Below are 18,137 nucleotides of genomic sequence, written 5' to 3'. Positions count from 1 at the left end.
TTACTATCTTGATGGGAGTAGAAAAATCTTTGGGAAGAGAAAAGGGAAGCAAAGTGGGACTGATAAAAGAGAAAAGAAAGAAAAAAGATGAACCAAAGAGAAGCAGAGAAGAGGGATTGGAAGGAAAGCGACAAAAGCCAAGGGAGCAAAGAGCAGAAAATTCTCAAGAAGTCACTGCATCTCTAATTCTATATAATCCAGCGGGGAGGAAAGAAGGGGGCAAGAGCCAGCGAGGGCAGGGAAAACAGCGGCCGCGGCAGAAGCGGTTTGGCCGGAGGGGACCGGGGCTGTAACTCAACACCCTCCTTTAGAGAATCTGTCCTCCTTTCTCCTCCTTTCTCCTCCTCCTCCTCCTCCTTCCCCTTCCTCCCTCCCTCTCTGCCTCCCTCCCTCTTAATCCTCAGGACTGAGTCCCAGAACAGAGAAAGGGAGAGCTAACGAAGCAGAGAGAAGGAGAACTAAGAAACAACGAGAGAAGGACGAGAGGAAGCCAGTGAGGCGGAAAGAAAGGAGGGAAGGAGAGAAGACGAGGGGGGCGGAGCGCGCCCGAGGACTGGGCTGCCCCTCCGGGGGGTCTCCTCCCGGCCCCCGGGACGGGGTTCTGAGTGCGTTTCCCGGAGGATCCACTCGGTCCTACCTCCACCTCTCTGATATTTGTGCTCCTTAGCGGAGACACTTAGGAGTGTGGGATGGGCTGTCCCCCGAGCCCTGGGCCCCCAGGAACGCAGGCGCCGGCGGCCTGGCGGTGAGCGGAGGGGGCTCCCCGCTGAGGGGTGGCAGAGCGTGGGGGGGCCGCCGAGGATGGTGCGGGGGGCTGGAAGTCGGGCCGCTCTTCCCCAGCCCGGGTGGCCCAGTTAGTGAGTTGGTAAGTGAGCCCCGGTCCCTGTAAGTGTGTGAGGGCAGGTGCCCAGCTTGGGCCGGTTCGAGGGGCATTAGGCGGGCTGGCCTGAGCGGGTGTGAGCCGGGATGCGCCCGGGCTTCTGTCGGGGGCTGTCTGCGAGCTCTTGAGGGGGTCTCCGGCCCGGCAGCTCTTCGGAACTCCGGACCCTCCGAATCTTGCAGAGCCTCCCACCCAGCCCCGAGTCGCGAGGTCCCCCGCTGTGGCTCTAGCAGGATTTCGCAATCCCCCCAGAGTCCTGGCTTCCCTCTCCCGATCGCCGGCTCCCTTTTTCCCGGCTTTCCCCATTCCCCCCATCCCTGTCCCAAGGCGGCTCTAAACCTCATCTCGGAGAAACTTTTCTCCAAGTTCCCCTGCCCTCGGGTGCCAAGAGCGGGCCTGGTTCCTGCTAGCTAGCCGCCCAGCCAAACGAGTCCTCCCCGCCCGAGCCCTGCCCCTGGACGCCTCGGGGACAGAAGCTGCCCCAGTCCTCGCTGCCCCTCGTGGCCCCCGCGACGCCCCCACAGCTCGCCTGGGCTAGGTGCGCCCGGAGCCGGGCTCCTGAGGGACCTTCCCTCGGCCCTCCACCTCCAAGGCAGCTTTGGGAGGGGAAAGAAGCTGCTTGGAGGAGGGCTCTCCTTCGGCGTGTCCCAAAGGGCCGCTCTCGGTTCAGGGGCTTGCTGGGTTCGGGTTCTCCTCCTCGAACCTCGGCTCCGGCCGCCGCTCAGCCTCCCCAGACTGGGGGCCGCCTCTCCCCGGGTGAAGGGGCTGGCACTGGGCCCCAGGCCATGATGTGGGGAGCCTCCTGCTGAATCTGCCCAGAACCCAAAGCCAGTGCGGAGGAAGAGGAGGAGAAGACAGGCATCTGGAACCATGGCTGTGTCGGTGAGTCCCAGTCTGGGGTGAAGGGTCGGGTGGGGGGGCGGAGAGAAAAGTCCTAAAGCTGCTTCTAGTTTTGTTTAGTTTCTTCACTTTTTGCCCTTTGTGCTTCCCCCTTTACTCTGTCCCTTTCATCTCTGGGTCTTCCCGGCTGTTTGTCTAAGTCTCTCCCTCACTTTTGGCCGACTCTCTTTCACGCCTCCTTTCTCTTCCTTTTGGTCTCCCCCCCTCCCCACACTTGTGTTCCCCTACTTTTTTTTCCCCTGAGACGGCTCCTGTGGTGTGTGGGGAGAGGGCAAAGGATGAAGGCAAAAATCCTGTGGGCTTTTTTTAGGAACAGGACAGATGGCCAGTGGCAGCTCCCTAGGAAGAGAGAAGCAGGAGAAAGGGAGGAGGGGAGGGGGCAACTTGAGGAGACAGGGCAAAGAACTGAGGGAGTGAAAGGGGGACCTGAAGCACCCCCACTGAGAGGGAAGAAAGTGAAAGGAGCAAATGGAAGGGAAGGAGATAAGGAGCTTGAGAAAGAAAGAAAAACAGGGGTGAGGGAGAGAGATGATGTCAGTGAGCCTCAGGCCACTTTCCAGGGACTGGAGGTTGGGGACAAAGGGAGGAGACAGCTGGCAGAACGGGATTTCGGGAGGGGGGACTCTCAGGGAGCACATGGCTGTTTGCCACCCCCCATTAAACAAACCTCATAGGCTGGGTATGGGGGAAGGGAGCCATCCCCCCAAGTCAGCTGGGGGGACCCAATAGGGGGCAGGGAGAGCACGGGAAACCCCACCCCTTCATCAACCAATCAATCAGCAATTATATATTGTTCCCAGCACTGGGCTTCATCCCCACTGGCCAGATTCCAGAGACTCTCCTCTTTTGCCCTGCCCCAAAGTCTCTATCCAAATATGAGAGTCCCTCCTTTTTCTCAGGAGACCCCTATATTCAAAAACCAACTCTGCAGCTTTTCCAATATCCTTCCACCAGATGCCAAGATTTTTTTGAGTAGAAACAGATATAGTACCCAAGGAGAGCACAGACTTGCCCCTAGTCTTGGTCCCATTTTCCTATGCACTGAGAAAGTAGGGAAAGGTGGAGAGCCTTAGGAGCTCTGTGCTGGGCAGGAACCGTACCAAAAGCGTCTGAGGATCCCTCCATTTATGACGTATGCGGAACCATCAGACCAAAAACAAAACAAAACAAAACAAAACAAAAAAAAACCAATATCCTCCAATCCTCCAAAGAAAGACTTTGCAGGCTCAAGGGATAAAGGACTCTTGGTTCCACTGTCGGGTGGCTCCATGGCCCATCTCCTTTTAAAACTTTACTTTTTTGATCTGTGAAGTAGGGAGAAGAATCCTCTTCTGGGATGGGAGGGCATAAAACATTTATTAAGCACCTACTATGTGCCAGGAACTGAGCTTCACAACAACCCTGGGAAGCAGCTGCTGTTATCATCCGTACTTACAGGTGGTAAACTGAGGCAGGCAGGTCAAGCAGCTAATAACTGTCTGAGGCTCCCTCTTCCTGACTCCGGGCCCAGTGCTCGAGCTGCCTCCTAGCTTATATACTAGACTACACTTTAAGTCAGAAGCCCTAGACCAGAAATCTGATTCTAATTTATTATTAGCTATTTGATTACGAGCAAATTGGTTAACCTCTCTTGGATCGATGCTATATAGGAATTGAGTTAAGCTGTGATTCTCTCCTGCCTGTGTTGAGGAGAATATTTGTTTTTTGTTTTTTTGTTCTTGCTATATCTTTGAAGTAAATATTCCTTTGGAACAGCTCATCTGTTAAGTGGCTAAGTGGAACTAGGGTTTTTGGATGGGTAAAAGTGGGAGAATCCAATAGGTGAAGCCTTGAGCCAATGGCAGGGATGAGAGAAGGCCCCGAATTCTTTAAGGGTATCCTAGAACCATACCTCAGAGGTAAAAGTGAACTACTTGGCCCTCTGGGGTTACAAAATCAGTGTTATACCCAGAGCGATGATGCTTAGGACAACCCCCTCACTGAGCTATGATAAGGAACAGAGCTGCAATTTAAATTTAGGAAACCTGGATTCAAATTCCAGCTCAGTTATTTACCCAGATGATCTTGGGCAAGGTTCTTTATGTTACTAAGACTCAATTTCCTCATCTGTAAAATGGGGAGTTTAAACTAGAAAGTTTTCAGTGCTAACTCCTATGGTCTAACATTTAAATGTAAGCTATCATTATTAATTTTCATGGGAAGCTTCAAATAGACACTGTCTCATTTAAAGAAGAATATTGGTAATAAAATCCTTCCTCTTGCATTTTTCTTCTCCTACCAAGGCCCAGCTGGCCCGGGCCCTCTATGACAACACAGCAGAATCTCCAGAGGAACTGTCCTTCAAACGTGGGGATGTACTCCGAGTGCTGCAAGGGGAAGGGACTGGGGGGCTGCAGGGGTGGTGTCTCTGCTCCCTCCATGGCCAGCAGGGCATTGTGCCTGCCAATCGAGTGAAGCTTCTCCCCACTGGCCCCAGCCCTGAGTCCAGCCTTTACCAGGTGCCTCCTACTCATCAGAGTACATCTGATCCAGGACCTGGGCCTGGTCCGGTGGAACAGGAAGTAAGTAAAGGGTCAGAAGGTAACTTTCTCCCTCCCCACCCTTAGCTTGAAGACCCCAGCTAGTCCTACTCCCTAGGACCTTCTCAGTGCCCCAGGCTCTGTGGATATAGTTCCTTCCCTGGTCCCCCCAATCTAAAAAACTCTCTCCCTACCAGCTCTCACTCTCCATGCCTTTTTTGGCACTCTTCTTTGACTTGCACTAGCCCTTTTAGCTTCACTCTCAGACTGAAGACATAGATAGCATGGTAGAAAGAGAATGGAATCAGTTGAGCACAGTTCTAATTCTGTCTCTGACACTAACGAACTGTGTGATCTTGGGGGAGCCAATTCACTTCAATGGCTCTGATTTCCTTTTTTTGTAAGATGAGGTTGGTTAATCCATAAACATGTATTATAGCCTACTGTGTGCCAGGCAGTATACTAGGTAATAAGAATTAGCCCTCAAGTTGCTAATACCCTAATATGCTTATTCTCTAAGATGAAAAACAAATAAATATATACAAACCAGCTAGATTGAGGCTATATAGGAAATGATTAAGAGAGGGAAGGGACTAGGACCGAGATGGGTTGGGAAAGGCTTCCTATAGAGGATGATATATTAGTTGAGATTTGAAGGAAAACCAGGATGGAGAGGAGAGAAAGGATTCTAGGAAAGAGGGACAGCCTGAGAAAATCCCCAAGCCTAGAGGTAGGTAGAGGGTCTTGTTCCAGGAACCGCTGGGAGATCATGGTTACCATATCAAAGAGAGCATCCTTTGGAGGAAGGTGTGAGAAGCCTGGAAAAGCAGAAGATGAAGCTACACAAAGGGAATGCCAGAGGCTTTTGTCCTGATTCTGGGAGCTGTCCGGAGAGTGACATGTAATTTAGGGAAATCACTTCAGTGGATGAATGGAGGATGAATTGGAACGGGCAGAGATTTGAGAAGGGCTGACCCTCCAGCAGGCTGACTTCTCAGGGGGCTATTGTAGAATCAATGTGACAGAGATGATGTGTCTGAATTGGTGGCAAAGGACAGAAGTAGACATATTGGAGAGTTGTGAGGGTAAAAATGGTTTGGATATGGGAAGTGAGAGTGACATGTGGAGGAGTCTCAGGAACTGGGAGGATGGTGATAATTGAGAAGCTAGGAGGTGGGAGGAAGATTCAGAGGAAGAGATAATGAGTTCAATTATAGACATGTTGCATTTAAGATGAGCACTAGACAGCTAGTTTGAGATGTCCCAAGGCAGTTGGAGATTCAAGACCTGAGGTCAGCAGAGAGATTAGGATTAATCAGCATAGAGATGATAATTAATCCAAGGGAACCAATGAGATCATCAAATGAAATAATAAAAGAGGTGCAGAGAAGAGGGTCCAAGAAGTTGGACTAAATCAGGTGTCCTTTCCCTTTTTGCATGTCCTGGATCCCAGTGGCAATCTATCAAAGCCTATGGGTCACTTCTTAAAATAATGTTTTTAAATATATCAAATATTATATCGAGCTGATTATATTGAAAAAATTATCAAACAATAATAATTTTTTTAAAAATAAGTTCCAGTGATCAGCTGGAATGGATTGGACTCTTTTCAGGGCTAACTCCTATGGTCTTATATTTAAATGTAAGCTATCATTATTAATTTTCATGGTCACTCAAGGCAATTCCAATAGATTTGGGATAGAAACCTGGAAGGAAAATGGAGCCAGGGTCAGTGAGACTCTGTGGAATTGTGGAATCTGAATGTGGGTCAAAACATAGTATTTTCACCTTTTTGTTGTTGTTGTTGTTTTGCTTGTTTTTTTTCTGGTGGTTTTTCCCTTTTGATATGATTTCTATTGCGTAGCATGACGAATATGGGAATGTTGAGAAGAATTGTACATGTTTAACCTATGTCTAATTGCTGGTTGTCTTGGGGAGGAGAGAGAGGGGAGAAGGGGAGAAATTTTTGGACCAGAAGATTTTGCAAAGGTGAATGCTGAAAATTTTATTTGCATGTATTTGGAAAAAATATTATTGAAAAAAATTATATACGAATGAAAAAGAAATAATAAGTTCACAGACACCATGTTAACCTCCCCTGAAACAGATGTTTTCTAAATTCCCACTTAGCATTAACTTTTTTTTTGGATCCCAGAGTTAGAGAAGTGGAAGAACTTTATAGGTACAGAAACTGAAGCCTTGGGAGGTTAAATGAGTTATGTAAGGTAGTAAAGAGTTTTAAACATAACTTCTCTAGCTCTAGCTCTTTCTGTTATACCACCTAAAACTATGCTATGGCTCTCTCATTCCCTGCTCTCTCAGCTCTGCTAACTCACGCTGTGCTTGATGCTTTTTCAGGTATATGTGATCCCCCCGCCACCTCGGCCCTGTTCTGCCCCAAGACCTTCACCTGGGCCCTGCCCGCCATCCCCGGATGCCATCTACAAAGTCCCCAGAAGTAGTGGGATGCAGACAGACACCCCTGCAGATACTCGAGAGGTGAGGATGAAGGAGCTAGAAAACCGGGGGTCACTGCCTAAAAAGAAGTCCAGGAATAGCCTTGGCAGGAGGAGAGAGGGAACGTGGCAGGAGAATCTGCCAGGTTTGGAGACTGCAAGGGGGGAGGGAACCAGACAGGTGAGGAGCCTCATTAGGAGTCTCACTGACCCTGGATCTATTTTCTTTCCAGGTTTATGATGTGCCCCCCACTGCTCTTCGAATTCCCCCCAACGACCCCTATGATTCCCCAGTCCCTTTCCCCCGACCCCTAGCCCGAGCATCCACTCAGCAACCTGGGGAAGACGATGCCCCTTATGATGTCCCACCAGCTCTGAAGCCATCTCCTGAATTCGACCTGGAGTGGGAAGGGGGCCGGGAGCCAGAGCCCCCCCTCTATGCCGCCCCCTCCAATCTGAAGCGGGCATCCGCCCTGCTCAATCTGTACGAAGCACCAGAAGAACTTCTGGGAGATGGCACCTCCAGCAGCAGTGAGGAAGCCATCTATGATGTGCCCCTGCTGGGTCCTGAGGAACCGCTGCCTCTCGCACCTCCTACTCCCCCTGGCTCCAACCCTGCCCCGGGTGACCTAGAGACCCTCACCTTGCTCCTGGCCCGAAGCCCACCCCCACCCCCACGGCCCAGGCTCCCCTCCACTGAGAGCCTGTCCCGGCGTCCACTGCCTGCTCTGCCTGTGCAGGAACTCTCCGCCCCCTCACCCGTGCCCTCGCCCGCCTCTGGTCGAAAAGGCAGTATCCAGGATCGACCACTGCCCCCTCCACCTCCCCGCCTGCCCAGCTACATGGGGCTTAAAACAGAGGGGGCCGAGGAAGGCCGAGCGGGGGATGCAGGGGCAGGGACAGCAGACCCCCACAATGAGTATGAGGGCATCCCCCTGGGCGAGGAGTACGACTACGTTCATCTCAAGGTGAGCACAGCCTCTGAGCGCTGATCCCTCAACTGGTTAATTCTTTTTTATTTTATTTCATTTTTAACTGAGACAATTGGGGTTGTGACTTGCCCAGGGTCACACAGTCAGGAAGTGTTAAGTGTCTGAGGATGGATTTGAACTCAGGTCCTCCTGACTTCAGGGCTGGTGCTCTATCCACTGTGTCACCTAATTGCCTCTGATTAATTCTCAAGAGAAACAGAATGAAAAGTGGAGGTAACAGAAAATTCTCCAAAAGTCTTCATACTGTCTAGTTGTCATTTTTTTCTTGGGTAGAAAAATTGGTTTTATCAGTCTAGGAAACTTTCCGACCTACTGCCCTCAGTGCAGAGATCTGTCCCTGGAGAATGGAGAGGTTAACAGATTTGTCCCATGGTCATCCCATAGGGATGGTGACATTTGAACCCAGATCTTTTTTCAGATTCCAAAGCTAACCTTCTATCCAAAGCATCATACAACCACTTCTTTCTGCCTACTTTTAGGGAGCAATTTCTGCTGCCAAATTCAGGCTCTTGACCCCTAATCTCATGCTCTGTCTTTCATCTGAATGTCAAATCTCTGTCCCTAAACCCAACTTAACTCTTCTGACGTAGCCTCCTGGATGGAGGTAGGAGCATCATATGTGATCTGAGACAATCATTTCATTTCTTTTAGCTTTGTTTTCCCCATCTCTAAAATGGTAGGGGGCTGGGGTGGGATGGAGGAGAGGAATGAGAATTAGGAGTTCTGAGGTCTGTTCCAGATTTAAATAGTTTCTATAGCTCTGAGCCATCCTGGAAAACCAGAGATCATGAAAAAAAAAAATCAAATGATGTAAATGATCAAATCCTCATCATCCATATAAAATGCTTTGCACAAACATTAAGGCAAGTGGTGGACAATGTAAGAGCTCACAGAAGGAAAAGGATAAATTAGCCAACTGGGCAGTCCAGGGAAGGAATGAAAGCCCCAGCCAGGCTTTCCCTTCCCCCTTCTCTGAAACACTGGGTTCCCTCCTGCAGGGGATGGAGAGAATCCAAGGTTCTGATCCCCTGGATGGAGCCACGCCAGGGGACCCTGAGATGATGCTTCCAGAGAGACTTCTGCAGGAAGAGCAGGTGAAATGCCCCTGGGGGTGGGCAGGGAACCTTGGAAGACTTTTCTGGGGAAGGGGAGCAGATAGAAGAAGGTCAAGGAGAGAAGTTAAAATTTCAAGGGAAAGATTGAAAATTCAGAGATGTCAAAATGGGAAACAACAAAGTTAGAACTTAGGAGTTAAGGAGAAAGGAATTGAATTTGAGGAAGTACGAGTCCCATGGGTTAGAATTTAAGGGATTAGAATTTAGGGAAAGGGGATCTACTTGGTTAGGAGGCAGAAGACTAGGCAGCCATGGAAAGAGCAGCAGATGGGAAGTCAGGAAACCTGACTTGTAGCCCTGGCCCTCAGTGAGTAACTTCTCTTTCTGGGCCCCTCACCTGTACTGGACACAATATCTCAGGGATAAATGCTAAGGGAAGGGATTGTAAGGTGCGGAGCGGGGAGGCTCTGTCAGCCGCTCCTCAGGAAGGGCACTTGGACACCGCCTCCCTGGTAATGCTGCTTCTCCTCCCTGCAGGAGGCCCCGGCCCCAAGGGAGCCCCTTGACCTGCCTTCGGGGGACCTGCAGCTGCTACACTTCTATGTTGGGCAGTGCCAGAGCCACTATTCAGCTCTGCAGGCCGCCGTGGCAGCCTTGCTAGCCAGTACCAGAGCCAATCACCCCCCTCGACAATTTGTGCCCCACAGCAAACGAGTGGTAGTAGCAGCCCATAGGCTGGTGTTTGTAGGGGACACCCTGGGCCGACTGGCTGCATCGGCTCCTTTGCGTGCCCAGGTTGGCACTGCGGGGGCAGCCCTGGGTCAGGCACTACGGGCCGCTGTGCTGGCTGTCAAGGGTGCTGCTCTAGGTTACCCCTCGGGTCCTGCTGCCCGAGAGATGGCCCAGCGGGTGGCTGAGCTGGCTGGGCAAGCATTGCAATTCACTACCCTGCTCAGTGGCCTAGCACCCTGAGCATCACACCGCCCCACCTGCTGGACTCCTCCCTGCCTTCTCTCCAAATCTGACCCCGACCAATTCCAATCCAGCCTAGAATTCTCTCCTTTGCCTGAGATGACCAGTTCTTCCCTGGGTATCTGGGGACCTCAGGGAGGTCCCTCACTCCGTCTGTCCTCCCCCCCCCCCCCGTGGCTGCCTGTGGGATACAGGGAACGGGACAGTTGTCTTCCCTCGATCCTTTCCATCCCCTCTGATCATCTCATTCTCCCTTAGTTCCCCATTTTGGATTCTCCTCTTCTCTATATCTTCCTACAGCAGCTTTTTGTACGAGCCATTTTATATAAATTATTTATATTTAATATTATTCCCCAAATTGTCAGGAAGAAAAGAGGAAGCACATGGTCTGCCATAGTGGGTGGGGAGAGGATTTCTCATCCTGCCCTCATCTTGGGCACTTGGTCCCTTACCTTCCCCAGCTCAGTCTCAAGAAGAAAAAACATATGGCAAAAGCAAAATGCTGGAGGAACGGGAACGCCATTCCCTTGCACCCTGTGATGGGGTGAGCTCAGGACCCTCTGCAGCTCCAAGGGAGACGGTTAGGTGAGGAAAAAGCAGGACCCTGAGCCCACAGCTCAGGCCACTGGGGAGTGGCTGAAGCTGGAGATCTTCTGGCCCCTGAGAAAACAGTGGGGGAAAAGAGAGGGAAGGCAAAGAGCGTCATAAACTGGAACTGTGCACCTCAATAAAACCTGCTCTTTGTCATCCTGTCTGTGCTTGTCTGTCTTTGTGCTGACTAGTGTGATACTTGGGGAAGAAAAGCCATCAAAGCTGTAGTTGGGAATGGGGACAGATTGAAGGACCAGGGGGAAGGGCGGAGGACAACAAGTAAACGAAGCCGTGGGGAACAGTGGGGAAAGTGCTGACTGCTGCCAAAGGTCTTGGGTTTAAGTCCAGACTCTGACACTTGCTAGTGGTCGGGCATGGGGCTCTACTGGGCTTTGGTTCTTTCATCTATAAAATGACAGGGAATTGGGGAAGGGAGAAGGGAGGACTAGATGACCCTTTGCATCCTATGAAAACCAAGAATAAATGTGGAGAGGATATGGGAGCAAGTGAGAGTTCTTGCTTGGGCTTATTTAATAATGCAGTAATATCCAAAATCCCCTGTGGTCCCTTCCCTTAAAATAGGAGAGCGCCTCTTTTCCAAGGCTTTTTCTCAGGAAGTGAGAGCGTTATGGGATAATGGGTCTCGAGCTTGAAAGGAGATCAGAAGATGAAATCCATTCCATTTCCCCCCACGCACAGCAGTAAGGGGACAGGGCCGGGGCCTCCTGCCGCAGATCCAGCGATTCCCTCTCCTAGAGCTCTCCTGGAGCAGGGCCCTGGGAGCCGCGGGCAGGAGAGCCGTCAGGGCCAGCCCTCCGCCCGCTGCCGCCTCCCCCTTCTCCCCTTTCCCCGGCGAGGTGCTTTCCCAGCCTTGAGGCCACTCAGAAGAAGGGCGGATAGAGTGAGGTTCCCTCCCTCAGAGGGTGAGTCCAGGAGGACCCGGGAAGGGGAGGAGAGTCTAAAGGAAGGGGAGGAGAGAAAAAGGAGCCCCGAGCTGAAGAAAGGAAGGGGGGTAGGGTGGGAAATCTAGCAAAGCCGTGGAGTGAAGGCCGGGCAGTGGGGCCGGAGCAATCGATAGCAGGGAGGGGAGGAGGAGGCGGGAGCCCGGGCCAGAGGAAGGGAAGGAAGAGCTGGGGCGGAGAGGGGAGAGGAGGCACTCCCCCAAGCCAAGCAGTAGGCTCTGGCTCCTTGGCCACCAGGACCCCCTCACCCCATGGGGGGAGCAACAAAGGCGAAAGGGCCATAGAGACCCCCGCCAGCCCCAGAGGGGTGAGTGACTGCCCCTCAGAAGTACATAGACCTCACCCACCCCTTATTCCACCATCACCCCCCTCCACCCTTCCTCTTGTTTCCCTCTGTCATTTTCCATCCCTCCCCTTCCTCCCTATTTTTCTCTCTTGTTCCCTACAGGTCGGGTCCCTCCTCCGTTCCAGGGTGAATGGAGCCACGGGAGGGCGAAGGGGAGGGGGAAGGGGGACCAGCGGCTCCTGATGCGCTGGGGAGCAGCCTGTCCCTGGCAGCCCCCATAGGGCCCCCCAGCTTCGAGTCGCTGCTCTCGCAGGTGGGGGTGGTGGGGAGGGCCCAGCAGGTGCAGCTGGGCTTGAGCTGCCTGCCCCTGCTGTTCGTGGCCCTGGGTCTGGCCTCAGACCCCATCCTCACCCTGGTGCCGCCCCTGAGATGCCGGCAGCCCAATGCCTCCGGGTGGGAGCCGACCCTCAACACAAGTGAAGAGGCCTGCTCCCCACCCCCACCCAACAGCACCCGGTGCCCCCATGGCTGGGACTACAGTGGTCTCCCTGTGCTCCATGGCAACATGGTCACTCAGGTGAGGGTGAAGGGCAGGACTTTTGAACCCGAAGTGGGGAATCTCCTGCTCTCTCCATCCCAGCAAAGCCTTCTCTCCCCCTCCACAGTGGGATCTAGTCTGTGAAAGGGGCTGGGAGGTAACGCTGGAGCAGATCCTCTTCCTCTTGGGCTTTGCCTGTGGCTACCTGGGTCTGGGCCATCCTACAGACAGGTATGTATGTGCACGGCAGGAGTGCATTGCACTAGGAGGCCACTCTAAGGAGCAAGTGAGCTAAGGGAAGCCAAACTTGAGAAACAGTGAAGAAAACTACCCAGGGGAGCGAGGAGGAGTCCATGTGGCAGGGCTAGCCCATCCTTAGAAGTCAGCTCTCTAGTTCTCAAAGTTTCCAGGTACATGGTGAGCTCTAGCCGCCCCCCCCATCCCTGATGCTCTCATAAGCCATTGGTTCATGACAAAGTGGGGGGGGGGAGGCAAAGTGAATCTTAGCAATTCAGTGGGCTGGCCGTGGTTCCCGGAGGAAGGAGGAGGCTGTGGGATGCTGTGACGGAAGGTCCTCCCTTTTCTCCAGGGTAGGACGCCGAGGGGTCGTGCTGCTGGCCTTGGGGTTGGCAGGACCCTGTGGAGTAGGAGGGGCTGCAGCTGGCTCCCCACCTGGTCTCACGGCCCTCCGATTCCTCCTGGGCTTCATGCTGGCTGGGGCTGACCTTGGCCTCTACCTGACCCGTGAGTACAGCTCTTTCCTTCCCTGCCTTCTGCTGCTTCCCTCCGGGGATCCCCCGTCCCTCCTTGTTCCTCATCCTACTTAAAACTCCTCCTCTCCTGGCTTCCCACTCGGTTAAGCAGCCTCACGGAGGCCTAGCTAGCCCTTAGAGAGCACTTAATTATGCCAACTCATGTTACAGGTGAGGGCACTGAGGCTCAGAAACGTAAGCCCACTTAGTCAGGGTCAGCTCATACCACAGCAAAAACTACCCCCTGATCTCCCCCTTCCGAGGTCTTCCCTCTGATCGCCATGGTGCTCCCAGCCTGTCTGTGCGCTTCCCCAAGGCCTTACCTCATTCTCACCTCTGCTTCCCCACATCTCCCTCTCATGTTGTCCGCTTTTTTCTTCTGGACCTGCCCTTGCCATGTCCTCAGGCCTGGAGTTATGTGAGCCCTCCCAGAGGCTCCGGGCAATCCTGGCTGGAGAGCTGATGGGAGTAGTGGGACAGTTTCTGCTCTTGGGCCTGGCTCTGGCCTGCAAGGACTGGAGACTTCTGCTCAGATTGATCACGGCTCCCTGTATTCTCTTCCTGCTCTATGGGTCAGTAGCCTCTCCCATATCCTCCACCAGCTAGCCCATAGAGCTAGGGACTTGCTCTTGTAAATCTAACCCTCTCCCCCCCACACCCAGTTCACTCCCTCATTCTCCCATCACCGTCTCCCCTTGGCTCCTAAAGCTCTTCCCCCAACCTCATCTTCCCAGTAGTGGCAAAGGTTGTCCCCAGGACAGGGAGTTCCAAGCATGGAGAAGCCTGCTCTGTGACCAGAACTTGCTTCTGCTCCCCTCCCTCCCCCACAATCGTCTCCCCTGCCTGTCTAGTTGGCCAGGTCTGTTCCTAGAGTCTTCGAGGTGGCTGTTGGTGTCTCGTCGGACAACAGAGGCCCAGGCTGTTTTAAGAGTTCTGGCTCAAAGAAACAGACCTCAAGGGGAACCACTGGTGGACGAAGCTGAAGAAGCCCTCCGAGGTGAGGACCGAGGGAAGAAGACTTGGAGAGCTCTCAGCTAGTGAATACTTTCTCAGTGGGTAGACATGTAGGTGACTTTCTGTAGGCAGACTTGAGACCTCAATAGGCCAGGCAGGCCTCTTCCTATGGAAACTTGCCTCAGAGAGGCCTCCCACTCTAAAAACAGGCCTTCACATCCCAGAGGGGATTCTGACACTAAACATTCCCTGCTCAGGGACCAGATCAACATGTAACTTTAGCTGTGTGCCCATATAATCACTTCAGTTTCTGGAGTATACTTTCCTCTTTCCTTTTTTCCCTCCCTTCCCAAGATCTGGAGAATACTTGTCCCCTTCCTGCAGCAGCCCAGATCTCACTTTCAGCCTTACTCAGCTGCCGCAACATCTGGAAAAATCTACTTATCCTGGGCTTCACCACGTAAGCATTGAACAAAGCAGCAAGGGGTGGTGGACGGGGTGCCTCTCTGGCACTGAGCTCAAGGAGTTGGGGGTGGAGACTTCAGCCCACTAGGCTAGACATTAAGAATTCCACATAGGCTGGACAGCCTAGATTCTGGAAAACTGGGTTCTAGCAGAGGTGAGGGAGCTGTGGGATAAAGATTCAAGGTCTTTCCATTTGTCTCACCCTTACAGCTTCATTGCCCATGGGATTAGACACTGCTACCAGCTTGTGGGAGGAGTGGGACGGAAGTCCCAGGTCGACTTCAACCTGTATTCTCTGCTGGCTGGAGGCACAGCTGGCTTGGCCTGTGTCTTCCTGGGGGTTACCGTTGACCGTTTTGGCCGTCGGGGCATCCTGCTGCTCACTATGACCCTCACCGGCATTGCCTCTCTTGTGCTGCTGGGCCTGAGAGATTGTGAGCATTCCAGAGCCATGGCGACATCTTCCCCTTTTCTGGGGGCTGTGATGCAATCAGATACACGAAATCCCCCGACCCTTTGTCCAAAGTCCCCATTTCTCTGACAGATGAGCCTCATAACACACTTCTTACCACCTTTTCTATTGCCAACCCCACCCCACCCCATTCTCATCAACACACACACTTGTTGAGAAAAGCGAGCTGTATGTAAAGTACCAGCCTAGATCCCAGGGAGATGATTTTTGGCATGCTGCCCAGTAAATGCAATGCCAAGCCTGCAGGACTTCTGAGGGCACTATGGACTGGGCAGGCGAGGCCTTCTGGGCTCCGACATTTTTTCCTCTGCTTCTACAGATTTGAACGATGTGGCCATCACCACTTTCTCTGTGCTTGGGCTCTTCTTTGCCCACGCTGCCGGCGTTCTCAGCATTCTTCTTGCTGCAGAGGTCATCCCTACAACAGTCCGGTGAGAACGAGGCGGGGGAAGACTCAGGTGATAGTGGGTCCTCTCCAGCCTGATACTAAGGGAGTTAAGAGCAAAGTCCAAGCTGGACAGGGGAAAAGAATGCTGGCCCTGAAGTCAGAAGTTCAAGTCTTATCAGAGATATATTAGCTATCTGATTCTGGGCAAGTCCCCTTTCTCAGTCTTAATTTTTCCTTCTGTAAAAAAGGGGATCCTACTACTATTTTGAGGTATTATTTTGACTATCAAATAACACATGTAAAGCAATATTTTTGATATTAGGAAGGGGATTGTGAAGGGGTAGTTCTAAACTGAGACGGGAAAGCAGCTATTTGGGTCAGAATTGGCATCTTCAGGCTGTTTGTTTCGTTTCCCTCCTTCCACAGGGGACGGGGCCTGGGCCTAATCCTGGCATTAGGAGCACTAGGCCAGCTGAGTGGTCCAGTACAGCGGCTCCATGCTGGCCGAGGTGCCTTCTTGCAGCACGTGGTCTTGGCAGCCTGTGCCCTTCTCTGCATTCTTAGCATCATGCTGCTGCCTGAGAGCAAACGCAAGGCCCTTCCAGAGGCCCTTAGGGATGGGGAGCTCTGCCGTCGGCCCTCCTTGCTAAGGCCGCCACCCCCAACCCGTTGTGACCATGTCCCCCTTCTTGCCACACCAACGCCTGCCCTCTGAATACTGTGTTGGGTCTGCTGACAGGAGAATGGGGCACTGCCTTCAAAATGCAGAGGCTGATAGATGCCATGAAAAAGATGGGAAATACCCTAGCATGCCATGCTGGTCACACAAAGCCCAAGATAGGCTGAAGAGTGGGCTCTTGGGAAGAGGGAAGTCTGGCCACAAAACATGAGTGAACCTCATCCAATAGGAAGATGGAGTTCCCAAGAAGGCCATGTGGAAAGTGGAGTTAAGTGCATCCCAGGTCATGGAATGCCACTACTAGACAAGGGGAGATCACAAGCCTGCTTCATTTACTCTTCCCTGCTACTTTGTAGTTCTCCCCCCCCCCCCCCACTGGTGTCTGGGGGAGGGATCATAGGGTCCTGGACAGCGATTCCCTAGCAAAAGACGCAAGTGTGGACTGCAGTGAGAACAGCAGGCCTCTCTAGTCTCACCCAGGGATACCCAGACTTCACACACTGGGGCCTACTACTTATATTTCAATAAAGAAATTTTAAATAAAAGGAGGAGCCTAAACATTTTTTTTCTGTCTTTATGCATGCCTTTTTTTTGGGAGGGGTGCAATGGGAAAGCATCTTTGAAATATGAAACATCAATCCCCTACCCTACCACTTCCTCCATCTCACTGGGCTCTTGAAAAATGTTATTTTCCTTTATCACAGCCACTATACTATGAACAGCTACTGGAGGGCAGGTGATAAGAGAGTAAGCACATTTGCCTTAATGGGGCCAGAATGTTTCAATAGGGGATCCACTCTCCTAAATTACCATATCTAAGTTTCTTCAAGAAAAATTTGGATGTAGGAATGGGGAGCAACTGCCCAAACCAGGAGATTATCAACCTCATGAATTGCTTTACTCATGCAATAAGTATTAAGCCTATCCTGGGTCCTAGGCACTATGCGAAGACAAAAGGGAGCACTGCATAACAGAATCTAGGCCCTCAAGAAACATAACATACTCTGGATGGGGACTCTAGATGTACATGTTAAAACTAAATATTACCAAGGCAGTATGTATGAAGAAGTAGCTTAGAACACTGCCAGTTTCCCACCTAGTCACCTTACTCAGACACCAAAGGATTTCTATTGCTTGCATTACGTCCTTGGCAACATTGATGGGAAGAAAATGCTTGCAAATTACAATGTCCAAGAGAAATGTAAACTATTGTTACTACAAATACCATTAAAAGTTTAGAGGAAAAGGACATCTAAAATAGAAAGCAGAGTAGAATGAGATAAAGTGCTGAATTTGTAGACAGATGACCTTGTCAGAGGTCCTGAATTTAAATCCCACTTCTGCCAGCCTAGACCCCTTCTCTCTGGGTTTGTGTCCTCAATAGTAAAACTAATTGAATAATTTTAAAGGTCTCCTTCGGCTCTAAATTTATAATCCTTTGATTTATGCAAATCAGAACATTAGAACTGGAAGAATCCTTGGAGGTCATGTAAAATGCAGTCCACTCATTTTAAGGATGGAGAAATTAAGGTCTAGAAGAAATGATTTGTTTAAAATCATCACAGGCTGAAGTGACCTCAAGTTTTTACTAGGAATGTTTGAAGAACAGTAAAATGAATGTGTCCTTTTGAATCTTAAAAGTAGGGTTTGTTTAGATTAGGAGTAGCAAACTTTTTTTTCTGCCAAGGATCATTTGGATATCTTTAACATTCACATGTCATACAAAATTATCAACTCGTAGAACTCAAAGCAGTGGGATGATGTACCTAGCTTTCAGCTTGTTGCCACCTGCAGTGGCCTTAGCAAATTTCACAGGCCTTACAAGGCCTGGATACTTTCCCCACCCCTGGTTTAAATAAATCAAAGAAAGTCATTTCCAGCATGTGGGCAAAGGGTGAAGAGAAGCATAAAATAAGCATAGTATTTTCAGGGGCAGTTTCAGGCAAGAGGCAATAAACTTTGTAAGACAGCATAACCCAGGGAAGCTAGGTGGCATAGTAGTTAAGAGCACCAGCCCTTAAGTCAGAAGAACTTGAGTTCAAAACTGACCTCAGACACTTAACACTTCCTAGCTGTGTGACCCTGGGTATCACTTAACCTCAATTGCCTCAGGAAAAAAAAAAAAAAAGCAGACTATAAAGCACACTGAGAATCTTCGGGGGATGGGGAGAAAGCCTGTATAAATCTTAAGGCTGTCCCCTATTACAAAAATTCTTTTGTAATGAGTGCTTCATTAAAGAGCAATGTTCTTGAAATATGGATCAAGTAATTCTGGG

The 18,137-nt window shown here is 51.2% G+C and overlaps 2 protein-coding genes across 5 annotated transcripts; both read left to right on the top strand.

Moving 5' to 3' along the window:
- Positions 1–370: 370 nt before the first annotated feature.
- Positions 371–10,521, top strand: EFS (embryonal Fyn-associated substrate). Its single transcript, XM_074294263.1, has 6 exons — positions 371–1,762; positions 4,063–4,341; positions 6,658–6,798; positions 6,989–7,723; positions 8,746–8,841; positions 9,340–10,521. Exons 1-6 carry the CDS (start codon positions 1,751–1,753, stop codon positions 9,772–9,774), a joined length of 1,698 nt encoding a protein of 565 aa, XP_074150364.1. The 5' UTR covers positions 371–1,750; the 3' UTR covers positions 9,775–10,521.
- Positions 10,522–11,311: 790 nt separating this feature from the next.
- On the top strand, positions 11,312–16,406 carry SLC22A17 (solute carrier family 22 member 17). Of its 4 annotated transcripts, none has more exons than XM_074294264.1 (10): positions 11,312–11,634; positions 11,776–12,190; positions 12,279–12,382; positions 12,741–12,895; positions 13,310–13,475; positions 13,755–13,900; positions 14,212–14,317; positions 14,533–14,756; positions 15,114–15,225; positions 15,609–16,406. In XM_074294264.1, exons 2-10 carry the CDS (start codon positions 11,804–11,806, stop codon positions 15,895–15,897), a joined length of 1,689 nt encoding a protein of 562 aa, XP_074150365.1. In that variant the 5' UTR covers positions 11,312–11,634; positions 11,776–11,803; the 3' UTR covers positions 15,898–16,406. The 4 variants fall into 4 exon arrangements, with proteins under 4 accessions (XP_074150365.1, XP_074150367.1, XP_074150366.1 ...); XM_074294266.1 differs by having other exon boundaries at positions 11,362–11,634; positions 12,012–12,190; XM_074294265.1 differs by having other exon boundaries at positions 11,378–12,190.
- The last annotated feature ends 1,731 nt before the right edge of the window (positions 16,407–18,137 follow it).

The sequence above is a fragment of the Sminthopsis crassicaudata genome, chromosome 2, assembly GCF_048593235.1.
Source record: "Sminthopsis crassicaudata isolate SCR6 chromosome 2, ASM4859323v1, whole genome shotgun sequence".
Taxonomy (NCBI): domain Eukaryota; kingdom Metazoa; phylum Chordata; class Mammalia; order Dasyuromorphia; family Dasyuridae; genus Sminthopsis; species Sminthopsis crassicaudata.
This window is presented reverse-complemented; position numbering and strand designations above follow the sequence as displayed.

What these genes read in the sequence shown, in the direction of transcription:
- EFS (XM_074294263.1), top strand. An exon ending in ACGACTACGTTCATCTCAAG is followed by an intron (nt 7,724 to 8,745) that starts GTGAGCACAGCC and finishes TCCCTCCTGCAG; the next exon opens with GGGATGGAGAGAATCCAAGG. An exon ending in GACTTCTGCAGGAAGAGCAG is followed by an intron (nt 8,842 to 9,339) that starts GTGAAATGCCCC and finishes TCCTCCCTGCAG; the next exon opens with GAGGCCCCGGCCCCAAGGGA.
- SLC22A17 (XM_074294264.1), top strand. Translation starts at nt 11,804, where the DNA reads ATGGAGCCACGGGAGGGCGAAGGGGAGGGGGAAGGGGGACCAGCGGCT. An exon ending in CCTTGGCCTCTACCTGACCC is followed by an intron (nt 12,896 to 13,309) that starts GTGAGTACAGCT and finishes CCATGTCCTCAG; the next exon opens with GCCTGGAGTTATGTGAGCCC. An exon ending in GTCATCCCTACAACAGTCCG is followed by an intron (nt 15,226 to 15,608) that starts GTGAGAACGAGG and finishes CTCCTTCCACAG; the next exon opens with GGGACGGGGCCTGGGCCTAA.